This window comes from Prionailurus viverrinus, chromosome C1 (genome assembly GCF_022837055.1).
Source record: "Prionailurus viverrinus isolate Anna chromosome C1, UM_Priviv_1.0, whole genome shotgun sequence".
Classification (NCBI taxonomy): Eukaryota; Metazoa; Chordata; class Mammalia; order Carnivora; family Felidae; genus Prionailurus; species Prionailurus viverrinus.
The window spans coordinates 116,958,668-116,980,753 of NC_062568.1; the positions used below are offsets into that span (position 1 = coordinate 116,958,668).

The 22,086-nt window shown below is 38.1% G+C and overlaps 2 protein-coding genes across 3 annotated transcripts in view; both read left to right on the forward strand.

The window, feature by feature from the left end:
• Window positions 1-1,499, forward strand: part of PTPN22 (protein tyrosine phosphatase non-receptor type 22) — a 60,225-nt gene extending 58,726 nt beyond the window's left edge. For both annotated transcript variants that reach the window (XM_047872895.1, XM_047872894.1), the window contains exon 21: window positions 624-1,499. In XM_047872895.1, coding sequence (XP_047728851.1) covers window positions 624-688 — 65 coding nt within the window. In that variant the 3' untranslated portion in view covers window positions 689-1,499. The remainder of the gene's footprint in view (window positions 1-623) is intronic.
• A 1,415-nt stretch (window positions 1,500-2,914) lies between these two features.
• RSBN1 (round spermatid basic protein 1) overlaps window positions 2,915-22,086 on the forward strand; it is a 47,642-nt gene continuing 28,470 nt past the window's right edge. Inside the window, exons 1-2 of the mRNA XM_047872893.1 lie at window positions 2,915-3,658; window positions 14,580-15,253. Coding sequence (XP_047728849.1) covers window positions 2,953-3,658; window positions 14,580-15,253 — 1,380 coding nt within the window. The 5' untranslated portion in view covers window positions 2,915-2,952. The remainder of the gene's footprint in view (window positions 3,659-14,579; window positions 15,254-22,086) is intronic.

Consider the following 22,086-nt stretch of genomic DNA (forward strand, 5'->3'; position numbering starts at 1 on the left):
GTCAGCGTGGAGCCCACTTTGGATCGTCTGTCACCCTCTCTGCCCCTCCTCCGCCCTCTCTCTCTCTCTCTCTCAAAAATAAACACACATTAAAAAGAAACTTGGAAGAAAAGGATATTACAATCGATCCTTGAACAATTTGGGGAATAGGTATGCCCCCCTGACCCCCATGTAGTTGAAAATCTGCAAAAGTTAAAATTTCCCAAAACTTAACAACTAATAGCCTACTGTTGACCTGAAGTCTTATGCTTATCTTATATCTATCTATCTATCTATCTATCTAGATATCATATGCTGTATTCTTACAGTAAGCTAAAGAAAATGTTCAAGGGTCAACTGTATATGCTGAGTTACTAAAGATTGTTATAACCAGGGTTCTTCATCTAATTATTACCATTAGTAAATTTATAAGTGTTGTACAAATTTAAAATGTTATTAGTATTGTTATCATTTATGCACTAACTTAATTACTGTGCCTTTATAATCTATTATTAATTGATCAAAGATGCTGCCTAACGTTTTGAAAAAAAATGCATGTACTTGCATACATTATAACATGCTCTAAAATCTAAGTATTCATTTCTATATACTAAAAGACTTTTCCATTTTATTTTTGTTCCCAGGGTTTGCAAATCGTTTTTCAAAACCCAAAGGACCAAGGAAACCACCAGCGACTTGGAATATTTAACACAACTTTGGAATATAGCTGCAAGTGCATCTAGAAATAAAACTACTGGAATACTGCTAGCTAAAATAAGTGTTCCATATTTATAATTTCAACAATGAAGACACTGTAATGTTTAATAGCAATATTAGAAAAGCCATATTCAAAGAAGTGCCAGAAGTTTTACATTTTCATCTCATTTGCATTGGGTTGGAAACTGGAAATAAGTTTGTCACTTGGGATTATGTAGAGAATGCTGGATGGGAAAGTTTTAGAATGGACTTATTTTTCATTTTGGGAGTTATTTTTATTCTACTTAAGTAGAAACTTCAAAATATTTGTAAGAATTGGATCTCAACTGAATGTCTACATTGCCAGATTTTACAATAGCAAGTGTTTCACAAATCTGATTTGTGGTTGTGGCACAAAATGATACAAAATGACTGCTTGTGACAATGACTATTCCCTGGGAGTTATTTTTCCCTAAATGGAGTATACCTTGCACATCTTCCCAAAGGTGGAAAACCAGAGTAGTAAGAAAAGGAAACGTTATAATTAAGAGAATAAATAATAATGAAAATAATTTCATAATATATTTCAATAATGAAAATAAAAGAATAATGAAAATCATTTTTGTATTTGGATATACCAACTAACAGGATGTTCAACTACATCTCTGGTAAATTTTAACCAAAGTTCTTCAATTACCAAATCTAGAAGAATAATCAACAAAATCGTTATCTTTCGGTAGCATTTTCTTCATTTCAAAGGTCCTGTATAAACATGTGCAACTTACATCCAACCAATCAGAGGTACTACTAGTTTAAAAAATTTTATTGGGGGGGGGGAAGGTGAGGGAGGGGCAGGGAGAAAGACAGAGAGGGAGAGGGTGGGAGAGAGAGAGAGAGAGAGAGAGAGAGAGAGAGGGAGAGGGAGAGGGAGAGAGAGGGAGAGAATATTTAAGTAGGCTCCTGCTGTCACCGGGCTCTGTCTCACAACACTGAGATCAGGACCTGAGAGGAAATCAAGGGTCCCACGCTTAACCAATTGAGCTATCCAGGGCCCCTAAAAATTCTTCTACAAAATATTTTAAGAAAATCTGATTTTTCAAATCTAATTTTATGTAAAGATTCCCGAGTTCCCCTCATGATTGAACTTTTTTTTGAAACTTAGAAAAGTTTAACTTTCAGAACCTAAAATACTCAAACAGCATTTGTTCTTTAATGTCTTTCATTACAAAGCCAGATGATAGCGCAAATTGATGAAATGTTAACTGTCTATTGAAGTACATTGCACGCAATAGGTGCACAATAAACTGTTTTGTCTTTAAGCTAACTTTACTGCAGTGTTCATTTAGCTGAATCCTCCAGGCACTACTGGCATTTCTGAGTACTTCATTGTAATCAATTATTTCCAAATATCTTTATCAAGGACCAGATATAGGAAGAGAATCTTAGGGAAAATCTAAAGCGCCGATGAAGTTGTGGATGAATTTCTGGGCAGCAACATTGGTGCACAGTGACGATTTTTGGACAGGTCTGCGGTAGACACATTTCTCAAATTTATGCAACCTTATACGTGGGACATGAAAAAAAAATCTTCAAGAAGTTTAAAAACATGGGTTTTCTACCTAGGGACGGATTCAAAATAAATGACGGCCTCTACTTTCCAGGCATTAGAGGAGATGTGGCTCTAAGGCGAGGTGCGGCGGCGCTCACCAGGCTCCCGGGCAGTTCTCGCACCTGCCTTGTTACGCGGGTACCTGTAACCATGGCAATGCCCACGAAGAGGTTAAAACATGTCTTCACTGCAGCCCGGTTAGATTCTAAACCCAAATCGCCCTCGTTTTACGTATGACCAAGTTCCCCTTTCCTCTTCATTTCGTCGCTTGTCCAAGGATAAGAGGCCGGGGATTCCTCACAAAGGTTTTGAGAGGAACGAATATGAAATTGATAAGTACCTATGGAGCCCACCGACTCCGTGTATAATGACCAAGGGGGCACACACAGACGATAATGGGAACGCGCAGACAGACTTGAAAGCCACTAACATTGTCTCGGCCGTTAAGGCGGTTGGCGGCAACTCTCCGCCCAGCGGCGGTTGCGTCGCAGCCCGAAGCGTGACTCGGCGCACGCTCTCTTTCCGCTCCTCCACTCCCAGAGCCAGGGACGCGGCGGGAGCGCGGGGGAACTACCGCTCCCATGAGGCTCTGCGAGGCCCTGGGTGCTTTAAAATAGAGCTCACTCGGAGAGGCCTGCGGAGAAGCGCTGGGAACTGTCGCTTCCGGCATGTTCAGCTCCGGAGGAAGAACGGCCGAGAAGTGGAGGGCGGGGAAGAGACTCCAATGCCCAGCGGGCCGTGCGCGGGCGGCGCTTGCGCGATACGCGGACGGGGGGGCGGTCGGGCCATTTAAATGTGTGTTTGTGGGTGAAATGGCTGCGCAGGTCGGAGCGGTGCGCGTAGTACGGGCGGTGGCGGCGCAGGAGGAGCCGGACAAAGAAGGGAAGGAGAAACCCCATGCTGGGGTCTCGCCGCGGGGAGTGAAGCGGCAGCGCCGAGCGAGCAGTGGGGGTTCTCAGGAGAAGCGGGGGCGGCCGAGCCAGGACCCCCCTCTCGCTCCCCCTCACCGGCGGCGTCGCAGCCGCCAACATCCCGGGCCGCTGCCGCCAACGAATGCAGCCCCAACCGTCCCAGGCCCTGTTGAGCCTCTGCTCCTGCCGCCTCCGCCGCCACCTTCGCTGGCACCCGCCGGGCCCGCTGTCGCTGCCCCGCTCCCGGCCCCAGGCACATCGGCCCTCTTCACCTTCTCTCCTTTGACGGTGAGCGCGGCCGGGCCCAAGCATAAGGGCCACAAGGAGCGGCACAAGCACCATCACCACCGCGGCTCCGATGGTGACCCCAGCTCCTGCGTTCCGGGCGATCTCAAGCACAAGGACAAGCAGGAAAACGGGGAGAGAACTGGAGGGGTGCCTCTGATCAAGGCCCCCAAGAGAGGTGAGAGCAGGCGAACTACCCCGAGCTCGGGTTCTAGGTCTCCCTTAGGTCCGATATCCCGCCCCTTTAGCACTGAAAGACGCCAAACCCCTGCTTACCTCCTGCTGCTCTACTCCCTTAAGCCCACTGGGGTGGACCCTGGATTTCAAACCGTTGACACAGCCTGACCTACTTGAGGCTTCTCGTTTCGAGGCCGAGCTGTCAGTTACTAACCCCCTTACCCGGCTCTCCCTTCCCCACCCCCGCCCTTCACCCCCAGCCTTTACCAACGTTTGTTTTCAAATTCGCCAGGGTTTCCGCGCCGCGCGGTCCTTGGCGTGGGATTAGTAGCTGGGGTATTAAAAACTGCTTTTCTAAAGTAAAGGCTTGTCGCTAAAATCCTTTCTTCTTGTTTTCTTTTGTGGAAATCTTTAATATAAACTCTCCTCGGCTCCAAAATATTCACGGGTATGGTGTGGGGCTTTAATGAGTTTGAATTCTTAACACAGGTTCCTCGACTCAGGTTGCTTTAGTTTCTGCAAGGTAAAATATCAAACGTAGTTTATAGTGGTTCTTTTTTATCCGGAGGTGAAATAATTTTTAATTTTATGTTAATACTTCTCGATAGAGGGATGGGGAAGGTTTTCTGTCTTTTATGATCCTAGGAAATAGGACCAACCGTGCCTCTGAAAAGTGAGAAAAGTGAGAAACGTGCTGTAATGGATCGTTAGAAGGAAGAATTCCCGTTGCGATTTATTCTTTCTGGCACACAAAAAAATTGACAATTTATTTAATTCCAAGAGCCCACACTAAAGTCAAGAATACCGAACCCAGGAAATGTAGGACTACCTAATTAAATGTGGAAGCTAGAGAAATTAGGTTTACTAATATTGGTGTCTTCCTGTTCCCAAGTACATGGAACATTTATTTGTATTCTCCGCAGAAAGGAGGGGGTATGAAGTTTGAGTATACCGTGTGTTTGTATATGATTTCATATAGCTTGTTAGTTGTATTTCCTCAAGAAGATTTTAAGATGCTTATATAGTCGCATTGGGCCAGATGGGGTATTACATGTTAATGAACAAGTCTTTCAATGTAAAGTTTTCTGAGTCTTGGATTTCTTCCACGTACTTGGTCTTGACTCCAGTTTTTTGTGGTTCTACGTACAAATAGTGCAGTGTTTTGCAAATAATTGCTCAAAAAATACTTACTGAATTAAATCTTTCTAACTTTGGTGGTATCCAGGTGTTATTATCAGGAATAAAACTTGTGCCAAGCTGAGAGGAGTGCCAGTTTCCACCACCAATATGTGATGATCTTGTTCTCTTTTATTTCTCACCTCGTTTCTTCTGTGTGTGTGTTTTAACCACACAGATTTGGAGGGAATCTTAGAGATCATCCAATTTAAATTTGTATTGTGGAAGAGGAAACTGTGGCCCAAAGTAGTGAGGTGACTTGTCTAATTAAGTTACAATTAGTACCAAGTACAAACATTAAAAATTTTTTCTTTTAATGAATCATTGGCACCACAGGAAGTAGAACCCAGATCTCTTGAATCCCAGTTCAAGCGTCTTCCCCTAGCTGCATGTTGTTCCTTTCTTTTTTTATGCTATTTACTTTTCCCCTTTCCTTGCTTACTCCTTCCCTTTGCCTTGGAATCAGAATGACAGTAGCCAGCACCATCAAAAGTTTCTGACCTAGCCCCTTTTTATGGAGGGATGGTGGTAATTACATGTATAATAAACAACAGGGCGCTTCTCTGAGGACTCACAGGCCCAGTGTTCTTTAAAAAACAGACAAAAACAAACCTTTAACTCAGTGTTGTCTGACAGAACTTTCTCTAGTGATGGAAATGTTCTGTATTTGTGCTTGCTGTACAGTATGGTAGCCACTGGGCATATGCGGCTCTTGAAACAAGTTTTGAAGGCTTTTATGTGGCTGGTATGATTGAGGAATCTCATTTTAAATTTTATTTAATTCTGATTAACTTATTGGACAATGTAGCTTGAAGCATTTGTAATTTGTAGTTTGCCAATATGTGAAGAGGTGGGTTAAGGTTAAGATCGGGTAATTTAAACATCTTATCTTTTTTTGTTAATTGAAACACAGTAGGCATGTAATGTTATATTAGTTTCAGGTGTACAACACGATTCCCTATTTGTATATATTGCAGAAGGATCACCATAATAAGTCTAGTTTAAACATTTTAACTTTCTAAAAAAAATGTTTATTTTTGAGAGAAAGTGCCATGCAAGGGCACAGGGAGGGGCATAGAGAGAGAAAGAGAGAGAGAGAGAGAGAGAGGGAGAGAGAATTCCAAGCAGGCTCCACCCTGTCTGGGCAGAGCCTGGCTTGGGGCTTGAACTCAGAAACGGTAAGATCATGACCTGAGCCGAAATCAAGAGTGGAATGCTTAACCGACTGAGCCACCCAGACGCCCCTAAACGTTTTAACTTTTGAATGAGGGACTGTTGGATTATATATTCTGCAGGGAAAGGGCTGTGTGGTCATATACACTGGAATGTAGGAAAAAGTATATCTTGTAGCCTTCTAGATACAAGATATACACTGGCATTTTAAAAGTTCTGAGAACCTTACAGAAAACAACCTGATTTACCCTTGTTTAATCCAGGCTTTTGCACACACTTTGATCGATACCTTTTTTTTTTGGCTGAACATCTTTATATTTGTTACAGTGGTGTGGAGGAGGCATGCCTCTGGAGTCAATCTAAGTTTAACTTGTGGCTCTATTACTTACTGTTTGATCCTGGGCAAATTACTTTAACCTCTTTCAGTTTCCTGTCTGTACAAAGGGGTTGTAGTACTTCTTTTTACAAGGTTATGTAGATTAAATGGGGCAATATGTGGAAAGTACTTAAAACAGTATCTGGCTGATATTAGACACTTTTAAAACTGCCTTTTATCATACTTGGTCCTTGAAACAAGTCTAAGATTAATAAGAAGAGTGGCTAGACCCTGGCTATTCACAGAGCTAGGTCTTCCCTCCCTTATTCTCAGATTTTCAGAAACTCTCCTGACTTTTTATTTTGAGGTAATTATATATTCACCAGAAATTGCAAAAATAGTACAGAGAAGTTTTTACCCTTCATTAGTTTTTCCAAATGGTTATGTGTTACATAACTATTGTATAATATCAACACCAGGAAATTGACAGTGGTGCAATGGTGTGTGCATAATTGTGCCATTTTATCACCTGTAGATTAGTTTAACCACTACTGCAATCAAGATCCACAACTATTCCATCACCACAAAGATCCCCCTTTGTGGTAATCTCTTGAAAGTCTTAGACACCTATGTTTCTCTCCCTTCCCTAACTGCTAGCAACCACCAGTCTGTTCTCAATAATTTCATCATTTTGAGAATGTTATAAAGGGAATAATACAGTGTGTGATAGTTTGAAGCTTTTTTTCCCCCCCACTTAGCATGGTGTTCTTCAGATCCATTCAAGTTTTATGTATCAATAGCTCAGTCCTTTTCATTGCCCAGTCGTATTCTAGGTTATGGATATACCACAGTTTAACCATTCACCTCCTAAGATGACATTTTGATCGTTTCCAGTTTGTGTATTAGAATAAAGCTTCTGTGAATGTTCACATTCAGGTTTTTGTGTGGATGTAAATTTTCATTTCTCGGGGAATGCAATTGCTAGGTCATGTGGTAAATGTATGTTTAGTTTTGTTTTTTTTTTTAAGCTATTACCAAACTATTTCCTAAAATATCTGTACAATTTTACATTCCTACCAGCAGCGTATGAAAATTCCACTTTGTTCACATCCTTGCCAGTATCTGGTTTTGTTACTATTTTTCTTTTATTTATTCTAATAGATGTGTAGTAATACTTCATCATGGACTTAAGCTGCATTTCCCTAGTGGCTAGTGATATTTAACATCTTTTTTTGTCATCATTTGCTGGCCATATATCTTCATCAGTAAGATGTCTTTTGTCTTTTGCTCATTTTCTAATTGAATTGTTTTTTACAGAATTTTTTTGAGAATTCTTTGTATATTACAGGTATGAGTCCTTTGTCAGATATATGGTTTGCAAATATTTCCTCCCACTTTTGTTGCTTGTCTTTCCCTCCTTTAACAGGGAGGTTAGTAGTTAGAGCTAAAGTAAATTTTGTGAGGTCTAATTTACTGATTTTTTTTTTTTCCCTTTTATGGATCATGCTTTTGGTGTCATGTCTTGGTCTCAAAACTCAGGTCTCAAAGATTTTCTTCTATTTTTTTTTCCTCTTACAATTGTAATTTTTAATGTGCATCTCTGATTCATTTAAGTTAGTTTTGTGTAAGGTGTGAGGTGTTTAGGTCCAGGTTCATATTTTTTGCCTATGGATGTTGAATTTTTCCAGCACCTTTGTTGAAGACTATTCTTCTATTGGATGGCTTTTACACATTTTTAAAATATCAGTTCTACTACCTGTTTTTGTATGACTTGTCAAATAAAGATGGTTTTTACATTTTATTTTTTATTTATTTTTTAAATGTTTATTCATTTTGAGAGAGTGCAAGAGCGAGCACACACGCAAAAGGGGCAGAGAGAGAAGGAGACAGAGAATCCTCAGCAGGCTCTGAGCTGTCAGCATGGAGTCTGACATGGGGCTCAAACCCATGAACCAGAAGATGGTGATCTGAGCCACATCAAGAGTCGCTTGCTTAACTGACTGAGTCACCCAGATGCCCCTGGTTTTTACATTTAAAATGGTTGAAGAAAATCCCTGATGTGGAAATCATGAGAAATTTAAATTCAGTGTCCAGAAATAAAGCTTTTTTGTGACATTACTCCACTCGTTCAAATGTATCATCTGTGGTAGTTTTTGCACTACAGTTTGCCAATCTCAGAGATAGATCATTCAGCTGAAAGACGTTCCTTCACACCAGCCCAACTGTATTGAATCCAACTTCATGTATAAGTTAATCACAAATTTCAGATTCCAGATGTTTGGAGTTGCTTATAAATAGCTGAAACAACAATTTCTCGTCTCTAAGATGGGAACTAAAGTGAGATTTGAAGAGGTGAAGTGACATGCTTAAGATTTTCTAGTTAGTAAGCGATAGAACTGAATCTAGGACCCCCTTTTTTGTTTTCTTTTTGTTTAAGTTTTTTATTTTAGAGGGCATGCAAGCAGAAGAGAGGGGCGGAGGGAGAGACAGATTCTCAAGCAGGCATCGTGCTGAGCTCGGAGCCCTATTGGGCTCGATCCCACAACTCTGGGACCATGACCTGGACCCTTAACTGAGCCTCCCAGGTGCCCCTAGGACCCTTTTTTTTTTTTTTTTTTTTGATTTGTGGTCCACTTCGCTTTTCACTAAGCCCATTTGGATTGTTAAGTTAATAAAGAGATATTAAAATGTTTTTTTATTTCTTGTAAACAACAGGTTCAAGTTTCGTTTCAACTGATAGTTATCTTGGTATTTTGAAACCTGAATTTTTTTTCTTCTTTTATCGCTCATAAAACATAGAACAAACTTGCTCAAAGATTATTTTAAATTCTTGCTTAGTAAATTTATGATTTTAATAATATTTCAATATTTTGTTAAAAAAAAAAGGCAAGGGGGGAGTCCATCCCCCTGGCTCTTTTCTTTAGTGTCATTAAATGACAGGATTGCTCTTTTGTATTCACTTGTGAGTCAGCCTTCCTTTCTCACGTTTTTTTCATCTTTGACCAATTGCCCAATTTCTATCACAGGGAGTGTCCCCAAGTCAGACAACTAATTGAAATTTTCTGTGATGTCAGAAAGCTGTTGGCAGGAATTTAAAATCCAAGTTCTGTTTGGTGATAGGAGTGAGGAATTATTTGGGGATTGATTATACAGAGAAGTAAAATAAATAGATAGTCTCATTTATCAGAGCAACAACTTCAAGGACTGATATCTTCCTCACCCACCTAGAGAGGGGATGGGGAAAGTCTATAAGGCATGACATTTTTGCATAACATAAATAATGCCATCTTTGTGATCATGCAGAATTATCATGTAATGGGCACTCAGTAAAATATTTGTTGAATGACATAATGCTCCCTTTATTGGAGATTCTTTTAGGTCCTTGTCCTTCTCAAGTTCCATTAATTGTAACCAGGTAATTTTAGTTGATCATCTCACAGGAGGTGTTGTAGAGAGGGGTTGATTGAGAAGGCAGAAAGGAAGAGTGTAGTGTAGTAGTGTATGGGAAAAGTTTGAGTTTTGGAATCCGACAAGATGAGCGTTTGAATGTTGGTTGTCACCCACTAGTTCTGGGACCTACGATAACAGAACATCTTATATCAAGCTGTTTTCTTCTCCATAAAATGGACTTAATATCTACTTCGCTGATTTTGTGTGAGGATTAAAATGAGATCGCATATATGATGCCTAATAGATCCTTGGTGAATAATTATTTTCTTCCCTCTTTCAGAGGTTTTTGTCCTTTTATTGGGTTCTCTTAGAATACACTACATTGTATTGTAGGTCGGTAATTTCTGCCTCTAATTTTGATATCCCAGAGATAATTGCCAATTATTTCAAGGAATGTTATCAAATATCATTGGGAAAATGATAATAATGATGGTGACACTTACTGTGTTTTCAGTAGTGTGATGATGGTCTTATATTTATTGTCTTTTTTAATCCTTACAATAGCTCTGTGAGGTAGATACTAGAATTAACATCTTAAGATGAGAAAATTGAAGTTTAAAGAGACTTAAGAGCTTGTCCAGAGCCCTTAAGCAGGAAGCACTAGGGCTGGGACATTAAGCTAGGTCTCTAACTGTAAAGCACCTGCTCTTCTAGCACTGTGTACTGCCTCTGTCGTTCAACTATTTTGGGGGTAATAATAGTTAACATGTATTGAGTATTTGTTATGTTCCAGGACTATTCTAAGTACTTTATGTACTTTGTTTCATTTACTGTGCACACTGATTTTATGAGGAGGTACTGTTACTTTCCCCCATTTTACCAATGAGGAACAAGGTGCAAAGAAATGAAGTTGCGAAAGGTAATATTTTGAGCGGAAGGTCTAGGGGCAGGGATTCAAATCCAGCCAGCCACTCTTTTTTTTTTTTTTTTTTTTCAACGTTTATTTATTTTTGGGACAGAGAGAGACAGAGCATGAACGGGCGAGGGGCAGAGAGAGAGGGAGACACAGAATCGGAAACAGGCTCCAGGCTCTGAGCCATCAGCCCAGAGCCCGACGCGGGGCTCGAACTCACGGACTGCGAGATCGTGACCCGGCTGAAGTCGGACGCTTAACCGACTGCGCCACCCAGGCGCCCCTCCAGCCAGCCACTCTTAAGCAGCATAATGTAAAGGGATGGGGGTGGTGGTGGTAAAGTAAGGCAGTGTTATAAACATACAATGATCTTTTTAGTCAGGTTTTTATATGAAATGGGAAGGACCCCTAATAAGACAGAAAACTTTAGCCTTTTTTTTTTTATTATGAGTAATAAAATCTAAAAAATTGTACTTGCTTTGAAAATGTATATCCACCATGATTTTTAAGAATTGAGGATATTACATTTTTTTCAGTTCTAGGTATAATTCAAGGTGATAGTAGTTTAAGTTTTGTAATATTTGGAAAGCTAAATATTTTTGCATTAATGAACTTTTTCAATAGTGATGTTAAATGAGGCTATTTGATAGTTGACAATTTTAGCACCTATGAGGATTTTATTGATAGTGTCATGTATTAATCTAGTCATAGTTATAATGACATTTTTTAAGGCAGCAGTTTGTCTCTCAGATAAATGTATCTTCCTTTGTAGACTTACATGCTTCTCTTTATATTTACTCTCATAGTCTGATATATGAAAGCTTTCCTTAATCACAGATAATAGAGTAGCTTGGCTCTTTTTCTGTAAAAGAACTGTTGATAAATTTGAGCTTTTGCACTAGAGGGGAATACTCAAAATGTTATTTCCTGAATATGTTCTCTGTTGGAAAGCTAAAGCAGTCAACTCAGGAATGGAAAGATTGTGAAAACTTTAGACATTGGTACTTTTTAAAATTGAGATATAACTGACATGTAACATTGTGTAAGGTGTACAGCATATTGATTTGATACATTTATATTGCAAAGACATTGAATTTTAATGTTTTTATTTCAAGGCAGGACAACCGTGACATTCTTACAGTGCAGCAAGGGCTATCTTACTGTAATAACCTTTAACAAGTTTGTATATGTATGTCATTTTCAATTAGTTGTCATCACAATTATTCAAAAGTAAATTTTGTTTATTCATTGAAATTCATTACCTAGTATGACACAAGTAGGCTCCCATTTCTCTATAAGCAAAGGTGAGCTCGCTATATGCAGCCTTAGATTAAGAATAAAACTTTGAAAAACAGGATTAACGAGGAGAAGGATTGAAATTTATTTTATATTTAAACTTTTATTATGTTGAAATATGAGATTACGATCAATTTAAGGTCCTTTTCATTTCCCTGTACAGTGGTTTTTTTGATGGGCCATGTTGAAATGTGTTTGGAATAAAACCCACAGAGACTTGGCCATGTTAGAAATACCATTGGTAAGCTGATAGTAATATAGAAAATGTGTTACAATCAAGGCAGCACCTTCTTGGTGTTAATTTCAGTGGCAGATCTAGGTCACAATTCATTTCCTGCATACCAAATACCTCCTCTGAAGCTTAAAATAACAGGATCTATTCAAAGATATTTTCTTTTCTTTTCTTTTCTTTTCTTTTCTTTTCTTTTCTTTTTTTTCCCCATGAAGCTGCTAAAACATTTAGCAGAGGGTAATTAGAGGACTCTTTGAAAATTGGTCTAACCTTTATATTTAATGGCATTAACATTTAGTTGCTTGGGAGAATTGCCTAAATTACCAATTTTTAATGCAGGAAAAGTGTTTAGATTAATTTTATTTGTAAGAAATAGAAATGACTAAGTGTTTTAACAAATTGTCAAATATTTAGTTGTATATAGAGTAAAAGATGGACTGCTTTTTCTCTTGGCAATTTAAGCAATCCGATTACATGTATAATTTTGGTGTATGATCTCAGTTTCATTACAAGTGATGTTTGCAAATGAAGGGTTTTCTTTTTGTTTAAAAACAGATACTAAACAGAATGCAAGTCATTTGGTATCTATACACTAAAGTTTTTGACTTATATTTTCTTTAGAAGTTTTTATAACTTGTAATAGTTGGCGATTTGGAATAATTTTGTATAGAGTACTGCAACTATCATATTTGCATATTATACCAATAAATTATTTACTGTAAATTTTGTTGAACTTTTTCTTCCCAGGTGTAGCGATAGGATTAATTGGAGTATCTGTCTTAACACTGAATTACTTGAATTGTGTCAGAAATACTGTTGTTGGGTGGACAAATTCTATAGTAAATACCACATCGAGCTTGAAAGGTTGGTCAGGACTATTTAATCCTAAAGATTTCTTGCTAGAGATCTTTAACGTCTAGTAAATGAGCAATGCTATTTTATTTTGGCTTTGTCAATCCATGATGATCCCTTAAAAATTAAAGATGAATTTTTAGTTTTAAAAGTAATATATGTTTATAGTAGGAAATTAGAAAATACAGATAAGCAAAAAAGACAGATATTTATAATTCTTCCAGTCTAGATAACTACCATTAACACTTTGGTATGTATTTCTTCAGATATTCTTCTGTGTTGTATATGTGCAAAACATACAGATTTTTTCCTGTCTTTAGGTCCTTTGCCTCTCCCTGGTATATTTTCCCCTAGAAAACATGCCTGGCTTGTTTTATTACTTTAGGACTCACCCTAAACGTCACCTCCCAAAGAGAAGTTTCCTCTGCATCTAGAGTAGCTTACTGATACTTTGTTTTTCTTGTCAAACTAGATTGTAAAGTTGAAGAGAGTGGAGATTAGATTGTGTCTGTTTTAGCACCATATCCCCAGTGCCCAGAAATGTCCCTGGCACTTAGTGGGTACTTAATGTATGTTTACTATAAACATGGAGTCAGATTATACACATGTTAGATGCTCTGGAAAGAAAGGTAAGATCTATATTTCTTAGATTGTTTATAGTCTAGAGGAGAGGTAGAAGATTAGATACGTGATAACACAGAATGCGGTTAAGAGCTGTGATAGGGAAGTACAGCACTAACGAAGCACTTGGTAGCAGTAGCTGTCCAGATTGGGTAGAGATGAATTTGTTAGAGAATGCTTCCTGGAAGATTGGCAGTGTAAGCATTTTATAACCTTGTAATCCATCAGTTATTTCATCTCTAATATAACTTACAATGGGTGGGTAGTATTTTGTCAGTATGTAATTACCAGAGTTTAATCAATATCCTAGTACTTAGAATAGATATTTAGGGGAGTCCCTAAATAACTGCCGTGGATATTTTTGTGTATCTTCAGTTATTTCCTCAGGTAATTTTTCCTTGGGAGTGGAATTTCTGGGTCTGAGAATTAAAACATTTTCAAGGCTTTTGGTGTATATACCCATTTTGGTGGGTGCCAAATTGCCCTTCGTGAAATTTGTACTGGTTTATCCTTCCAGCAACAGTATATGAAAATGCCGAAAAAAGAAAAGTTTATGCCAGTTTGGTAGGCAGAATGGTGTCTTACAGCTTAATTTGCCTTTGTTTGATTTGCCTGTATGTGTCATGGCAAAATATGACAGGCTTCAGTTTAGATTTTACAGTGGTTACTGAACGGATATTCCATATAGTATGGCATATGTGAAATTACTTGGATATTTCCTTTACTTTTGATTGCAAGTCAAATTATATGCTTACATTCCCATTATCTACTTTTTAGCATAGTTTTCAACCCAGAATATAATTGTGTTTTAAGATCTTTGTCTCATTCATTTTACAAACGTGGCAAATTCAGAGAAACAGAATAGGCCATTTAATTTGAGATCAAGTACCTTAAGAAGTTTGTATGTTAACACTAGGCCTAGCAACTAACTTCTTTTTAATTATTGTGGCCAGAAACACCAGATGAAAATGGTAAAACCCAGAGAGCTGATGATTTTGTCTTGAAGAAAATAAAGAAGAAAAAGAAAAAGAAACACCGAGAAGATATGCGAGGAAGACGCCTTAAAATGTACAATAAGGAAGTACAAACCGTCTGTGCTGGCCTGACCCGCATCAGTAAGGAAATCCTCACCCAAGGACAAATAAATAGCACTTCAGGAGTAAATAAGGAGTCCTTCAGGTATCTGAAAGATGAACAGCTGTGCCGATTAAATTTGGGCATGCAAGAATATCGGGTACCCCAGGGAGTACAAACACCTTTTATGACTCACCAGGAACATTCTATTCGTAGAAATTTCTTAAAAACAGGTACTAAATTTAGCAACTTTATTCATGAGGAACACCAGTCCAATGGTGGTGCACTTGTCCTTCATGCTTACATGGATGAACTCTCATTTTTGTCTCCAATGGAGATGGAGAGATTTTCTGAGGAGTTTCTTGCTTTGACATTCAGTGAAAATGAGAAAAATGCTGCTTACTATGCTTTAGCAATAGTGCATGGAGCGGCTGCTTATCTCCCAGACTTCCTGGACTACTTTGCTTTTAATTTCCCCAACACTCCTGTGAAAATGGAGATTCTGGGCAAGAAAGATATCGAAACAACCACCATTTCAAATTTTCACACTCAGGTAAGATAAAATCGCTGTTAAATTATTTAGTAAATACAGTATCTTGACAGTATTAACCTCATTCTGTTTTGTTTGCACATACCAGCACACTTGATAAAAATTCACGGTGGTAAAGGGGATTCACATTGTTAGTTTATTGCTTTCATCGAAAAGTCTTAATTGCTGAAGTTCTTGGGGATGTGGCTTGTTACTGGGTCTAAGAAATGCTTTATATATGTTGTACATAATTACGAGTCTTTATGGAAAACCAGCTTGAATTTGTGAATCCAGTCTTTCACAAACCAGGTAATGTTAGCGTGGAGGATGTGATTTAGAGCTGGTAGCATCTAGGTAACTTTAGTTAAGACTGGCTTACGGCATGATACAACACATGAGGGCATTGACCTATTTATTTGCCAGGTTTTTGCTGTTTTTGTTTCTCTTCTTTCAGTAACTTGTTGGCAGTCTATCCCAGAAACATATCCCATTTATATGACTTGGAAGTGTCACTAGGAAGACCGCCATAGCCTCTGCTCCTTCTGCCTATGCACTGTTGTAGGTGAAGACATTTTCTAAAGCCTTGCTTGGGCAGCTAGGCTTAAGTCAGCAGGGAAATCTCTCCTTCCTAACAGTGGTTTTTAACTGAACATTTTTTTGAATGAAGTTATTTTAGGGTATAGAAAGAAGTAAATAACATGTCCTAGTTATTTTCTTAACTTCCTTTTCTCATAAGAATTGTGAATATGAATGGTCAGCTATAAGTTTGTATCATAGATGTAAATTCTATGCAAGTTTAGTGGAGAATATTTGGCTTTTTAGAGATTTATGATTATATAACCTGTTTTCTCAGGTTATCTAATAATTTGCGGCCATTCTTTTCCTTAAGACTTTTTTTTTTTAGGTAAATAGACTGTTGCATAATAAGACTCTCAGCTGCCTGCCTGCATTAGAGTGGTTTCAAGCCACTTGGATTTATTTGAAACCTCCTCTAACTTGAATCTTTTTAATGATTCTTCCCATCCTTGCCTCCAGTGAGGGGAGTATCCAGTTTAGATTCATGAGCTTCAGAATTTCTCTAATTGAAGTTCTCTCTGCAGTAGAGAGAGCAGGAGCAGCCAATCTGGAGAGGTCGCAAGATGGGGCTGCCCAAGATGTTGGAACACGATGTGCAATAAAGGGCTTCGTCTTGGATTTTGGCCTTGTTACCACAATCAGGTACCGAAGTGCTGACTTTTGTAGTAGATTTTCTTTTTACTTTTACTTTTTTTTTTTTTTTAAAGGAGTTTTGCCCTTTGAAGGTTAAGAATCCTATTTTTATAAATATTGTAGAGAAGGGACGGAAAACCGTTTTCCTGATATAGGCCATAATCCCCATAAGTCCCTATTTAACAAAGAAAGATACTGCTGAGAGCAGAATTAACATGCTTCATCACTTTTTTAGTTTAGAAAATGCAGCAAATTTTCTCTTACTGATAGACCAACAAGCATATTTGAGAAAGAGGCCAGAAATTTGGGTGAAAAAGTCTTGGCTTTGTAATGGTAACTTTTTAACTTTCATGTTAGTTTATAGTGGATCAAGCTTGTCAGTAGTACCCAGTCTAAATAGTTAATGAAAAAAAGTATCTCTAAACATTCCCTGCTGATTTTTGTCCTCCAATTTTTTAAAAATGGAGCTGAAATTTAAATGACTGTACCAACAACTTACCTTGAGATTTACTTTGGACTTATAAAATAACAACTTCTTAAGAACATACCAGATTATTATTAAATTAGGTATCATTAAGCACTTCAACCACATGAGAATATTGAGGACTACTGAATAAGTCTTGTGCAGTGGTAATCCTGGAACTTAATTCTGTTTGTGAATTTTCAGTCATTGGAGGAGAAATATGGGGTGGGTATGGGAGACTGAAGTAGTCCATGAAACTTGAAATTTGCACCTGTCAAATCTTTGGCAGATGTTAGGATGGCAGCTAACCCAGTAGTTGAAATGAATCCAGCAGTTCATGGTTTATAGAAATCTTTTCACATTCACATGTGAATATTTGAAATGACCTATGGTATAGGTAAGCAGTTTAATCTCTGTTTTCCTCTGAAGAAACTGAGGCTTTGTTACCCAAGTTCATGTAGCTAGTAAGTAGAAGTGAGGGTACTAACCTAGGCCACTTGAAAAATATGCCTATCATTTTACCATAATTCTTTATTTCAGCCGTTGGAGAAGAGACGAGTGCTTTTATTTGTCTAACACTGTAGTTAGTGAAACTAAAATATCCCAGTTTAACACAATATTCAAAAAGCTATTAATTTTTAATCAGTACCTTTAGGTTGTTGGGAATTAAGTGAATACCTTAAATATTTTGGACTTCTTTGTTTAATAAAGTCTTGAGAAGTTCTGTGAAGCCTCTTAAATTGAAGATACTTTTTTGTTATCTTAGACAGTTTTTGGAAGTTATATAGTTTAAATATGTAGCCATAATAATTATTTATGACTATTATTTCAAGATAGTTTATTCAGCAAGCATTTATTGAGAGCATACCATGTACTACTGGACATTCTGTTCTTAAAAGGACTAATTGATGAGCTCATTCTAGTGGAGGAGATGTACAGACCAAAATTATAATACAGTTTGCTAAGTACTAGAATAGAGGTATGCATAGGGGAAACCTTGTGATACGGGGAGCACAGTTTGTGGTATTACCTAACAGACTTAAGGTGATTAGAAAAGGCATTTTAAAGCATGTGATGCTTGAGTAGAGTCTTGAAAGAAGATTAGTACTTAGCTTAATAAGGGCATTTTAAGCAAAGAGAAAAACAGCCTAGGCAAACACACAGAGGCATTAGAGAATGTGGTACTTTCAGGGAGCTTGACATGGCAAGAACACATGTTGACCGTTGAGGGGGGGTGGTGGGAGTTAAGACAAGAGAGACAAGATCAGGATTGTGAGGAGTTTTATGTGATATGCCTAAAGAAAGTTAGCACTTTTTTCTAAAGGTAATGGTGAATCACTGGTGAATTTTAATAGGGGAATGCTATCGAGTTATGTTTGCCAAGATTACACAGTAATGTCTTCACAGGGGATTGAGGAAGAGAATGAGATTGGAAGCTAGAAGACTTGTTAGATGACTATGATAACCAGATCAGAAATGATTGATGTCTAAACTGATATTGACATTGAGAGGAAGGAATGAAATTTGAGAAATAATTAGAAGATGAGATGAATTGCATTTGGTGAGGGAGGATAGAGTCTTAAATATGGTTTGGATAAGTGGGCAGATGGTGGTTCTGGTCACAAAGTTAATACAGACTTGAAAAAGCTAGTTTTTAGGGGTGGAAGCAGTTGATGAGTTCAGGTTGAGATATTTTGTGTTGGAGGTACCTGGGAAGACTAAAGGTTATAGATGTCTATTAGGTAGTTGAATATATGGATCTAAGATTGGGAGACGTGTGTAGGCTGGGGATGGAGCGGTTGGATCCATTAGCATATAGCTGATCCAGGGACAGCCTTAGAATGGAAAAGAGATGAAGCTGAGAATGAAATCCTGTGATGCACCCACATGTAAGTATGAGGAACGTGGAAAAGAGGTCAAAAAGAAGGAGCGGTAGAAGGAAGATTTAGGATACAAGTTTTCTGGGTTTCAAGAATGATGGAGAATTAAGTATCGTGAGATAAGGATGAGAAAATGTCAAGTTGCTCAATTAGGAATCTTCTTGGAAACCAGTGCTTGTCAAGACCAATGCTTTGCAAACCATGGCCTAATATTGTAAATGATGGGGCTTTTTGCTCTGTGTATGAATTTGGCATCACCAGGGAGCTTTCTAGAACTACAGACTCTCAGATTCCTGCCCGCATCTTCTGAATCAGAATCTGCATTTTTGCAGGTGATTTATAGACCCATTAAGGTTTGGGAAGCACTACTTTAGAACTTATCTGCACTAGTTTGAGGAAGTAAAATGTAGGTTTGTTTTGTGCAAGAATAATTCTAGCTCCTGTTATTTTTATATTTTTAAATTATTGTAGTGGCAAAGTAAGGATGCACATAAAGGTGTTTTTTCTTTTCGTATTCTATAAAACTCATATTCTAACACCAAAGGAGGTAAGTTCATGATAAGTACCTAGTGCAACACCAAACTGATCCTCAAATTTGATTACTTAACTCTCAGCAGTTGATACAGGATAACTTTGTAAATTTGTTTCTAATCTGAAGAACTACATGTGTATTGACACAGCATGGTATTTTTATAATTCTGTAGGATTATTCAGATCTAATTAAGTTTTTTTTTTTTTTTAAGTTTATTTTGAGAGAGAGAGCATGTGTGTGTGTGCACAGAAGAGCGAGGGAGAGAGAATCCCAAGTGGGCTCTGTGCTGACACAGAACCCGACACAGGACTTGAACTCCTGAACCGTGAGATGATGACCTGAGCCAAAATCAAGAGTTGGACACTTAACAAACCTGAGCCACCCAGGTGCCCCAGATCTAATTAAGTTTTAGTCATTGGCTAAATAACAATTTGATCAAAAAGTTTGTGGAATCTTTTAGTGAATGGAGAAAAATTAGTGTCCACTTAGAATATGTTTCTCCCTAAAATATATATGTTTTAGGAATAAGTATAATTTATTATTTTTTTGCTTTGGTGTTATATCTTATAATTATTGCCTTTTTAAAAAACTTAAAAAAATTTTTTTTAGTGTTTATTCATTTTTGAGAGACATTGCAAGCAGGGGAGGGGCGGAGAGAGAGGGAGACACAGAATCCGAAGCAGGTTCCAGACTCCGAGCTGTCAGCACAGAGTCCTGATGCAGGGCTCAAACCCACGAACTGTGAGATCATGACCCGAGCCGAAGTTTGGACGCTCAACTGACTGAGCCACCTAGGCACCCCTTTAAAAACTTTTTTAAGGTTTTAAACTTTGAAGTGTTTTGGTTCTGTAATAAGTATATAATCCTTGGCTCCCCTCCTTATAAAAATCCTATGGCAGTTGATAAACTGATTGAAAATTAGAATAGTCTTCTAGTCATCTTATGGACCAACAGGATTGTAGAGTAGGTGGGCGCCATTTCCGAGCATTCATTTTATAGATGAGGAAGGTCACATTTTGATTGTGACCTTTCCCAAGGATGAATAGTGGTAGATCTTCAAAGAAGAATTGTTTTTTCTTCTTTCACTGAATGGAATTAAATCCTACAGGTGAGGGTAAGCAAGTTTTATGTGTATATAAAATGCAGATTTTGATTTTGTAGGTCTGGGTGGGGCTTTATAGTCTGCATTTCTGATGGGTTTCCAGATGTTTCTGATTTTGCTGGTCACAGACCAGCAAGGCTATAGATTGTAAATTCTATACATGAATTGCAAGCCAAAGCAGCAACAACAAAACACTAAAAATATAGTGAAGTTAAATCAGGAGTTGTTTTAAATATCGCCATCTGAGACTATTTTCATCTTAGATCAACTAAGTAATCGAAGGGTGTATACGAAGGAGGATGTGTATATGTATGTGTGGAGGAGAGAGGCACTTGATTTAAAAAGCAACATATCTTCCATAGTAAGATTTTGTTTTATCTGGCAAATGTGCATATGTTCAGTTCTACTTAAAAATTTTTTTCTGTATACATACAATATTGAAGTCTGTTATTGAGGATCATAGCTCTTTATTTAGGTGGTGGTAGAAGTTCTTATAAATATTACCTTTGTTACTATAAAACGGTAATGTCTCTTTCCCAGAGAAAATCAACAAATGTTATTTCTCCATTGTGGGTTGTTGCAAGGCCTAAAATGGGCTTTTTAGGTGCTCCTCATCTTTGATTACTATAGTTAACATTTTATGGTGAATTGGTAGTACTAATTAATAGAGTCAAACTAGTAGAGTGCTTTGTAGCTTGGTAAATAACTGAGAAACTCTTTACGATCTACACATCAGTGTGTTATATAAAAGGAGAAATAAATATTTTAAGTAGCTGGCTTTATAAAATAAACCAGCATAGGAATGGTAGGTTTGGTTCTTTTTTTTCCCCTCTCATTCTAAGTACAGCTTATAATTAACTCATTTTGACTCACACTGCTTTTTCACTGTATGTTTTAAAGTGGGAATGCCTTTCCATTCACAGGTCACAAGGTTAGGAAGATTGCCGGCTAGCTTTTTCCTTTCTGTTTTTTAAACAATCAGCTTAAACAGGCTTCTTCCTAAAACAGGAGTTTTGTAGAGTAATTAACCCCTGCCCTCAGTGCCTGGTGGGATGATGGGGGAGGTCCATATAGTGTATTTCTAGCTTGGTGTTCTTCTGAGGTTTGGGTAATTTAAAAAAGTTTTTAAAATTTTTTTAAAAGTTTGTTTATTTATTTTGAGAGAGAGAGAGGGAGACAGAGAATCCTAAGCAGGCTCCTCACCGTCAGCATAGAGCCCAACGCAGGGCTGGAACTCCTAAACTGCGAGATTGTGACCTGAGCTGAAATCAAGAGTCAGACACTTAAAAGACTGAGCCACCCAGGCACCCCAAGTTTTGTTTTGTTTTCTTTTGTTTTTAAAGAATTTCTTTTTTCTTTTTTAAAAATTTTTTAATGTTTATTTACTTTTGAGAGAGAGAGAAAGAGACAGAGCACAAGTAGGGGAGGGACAGAGAGAGAAGGAGACACAGAATCCAGAGCAGGCTCCAGGCTCAGAGCTGTCACCACAGAGCCTGATGCGGGGCTCGACCCATGAATGGTGAGCTGAAGTTGGATGCAGAACCGACTGAGCCACCCAGACGCCCCTGAAGAATTTAATTTTTAGATCAGTTTTAGGTTCACTGCAAAATTGAGGACAAGGTACAGAGATGTCCCATATACTCTCTGCCCCCATATATGCACAGCCTGCTC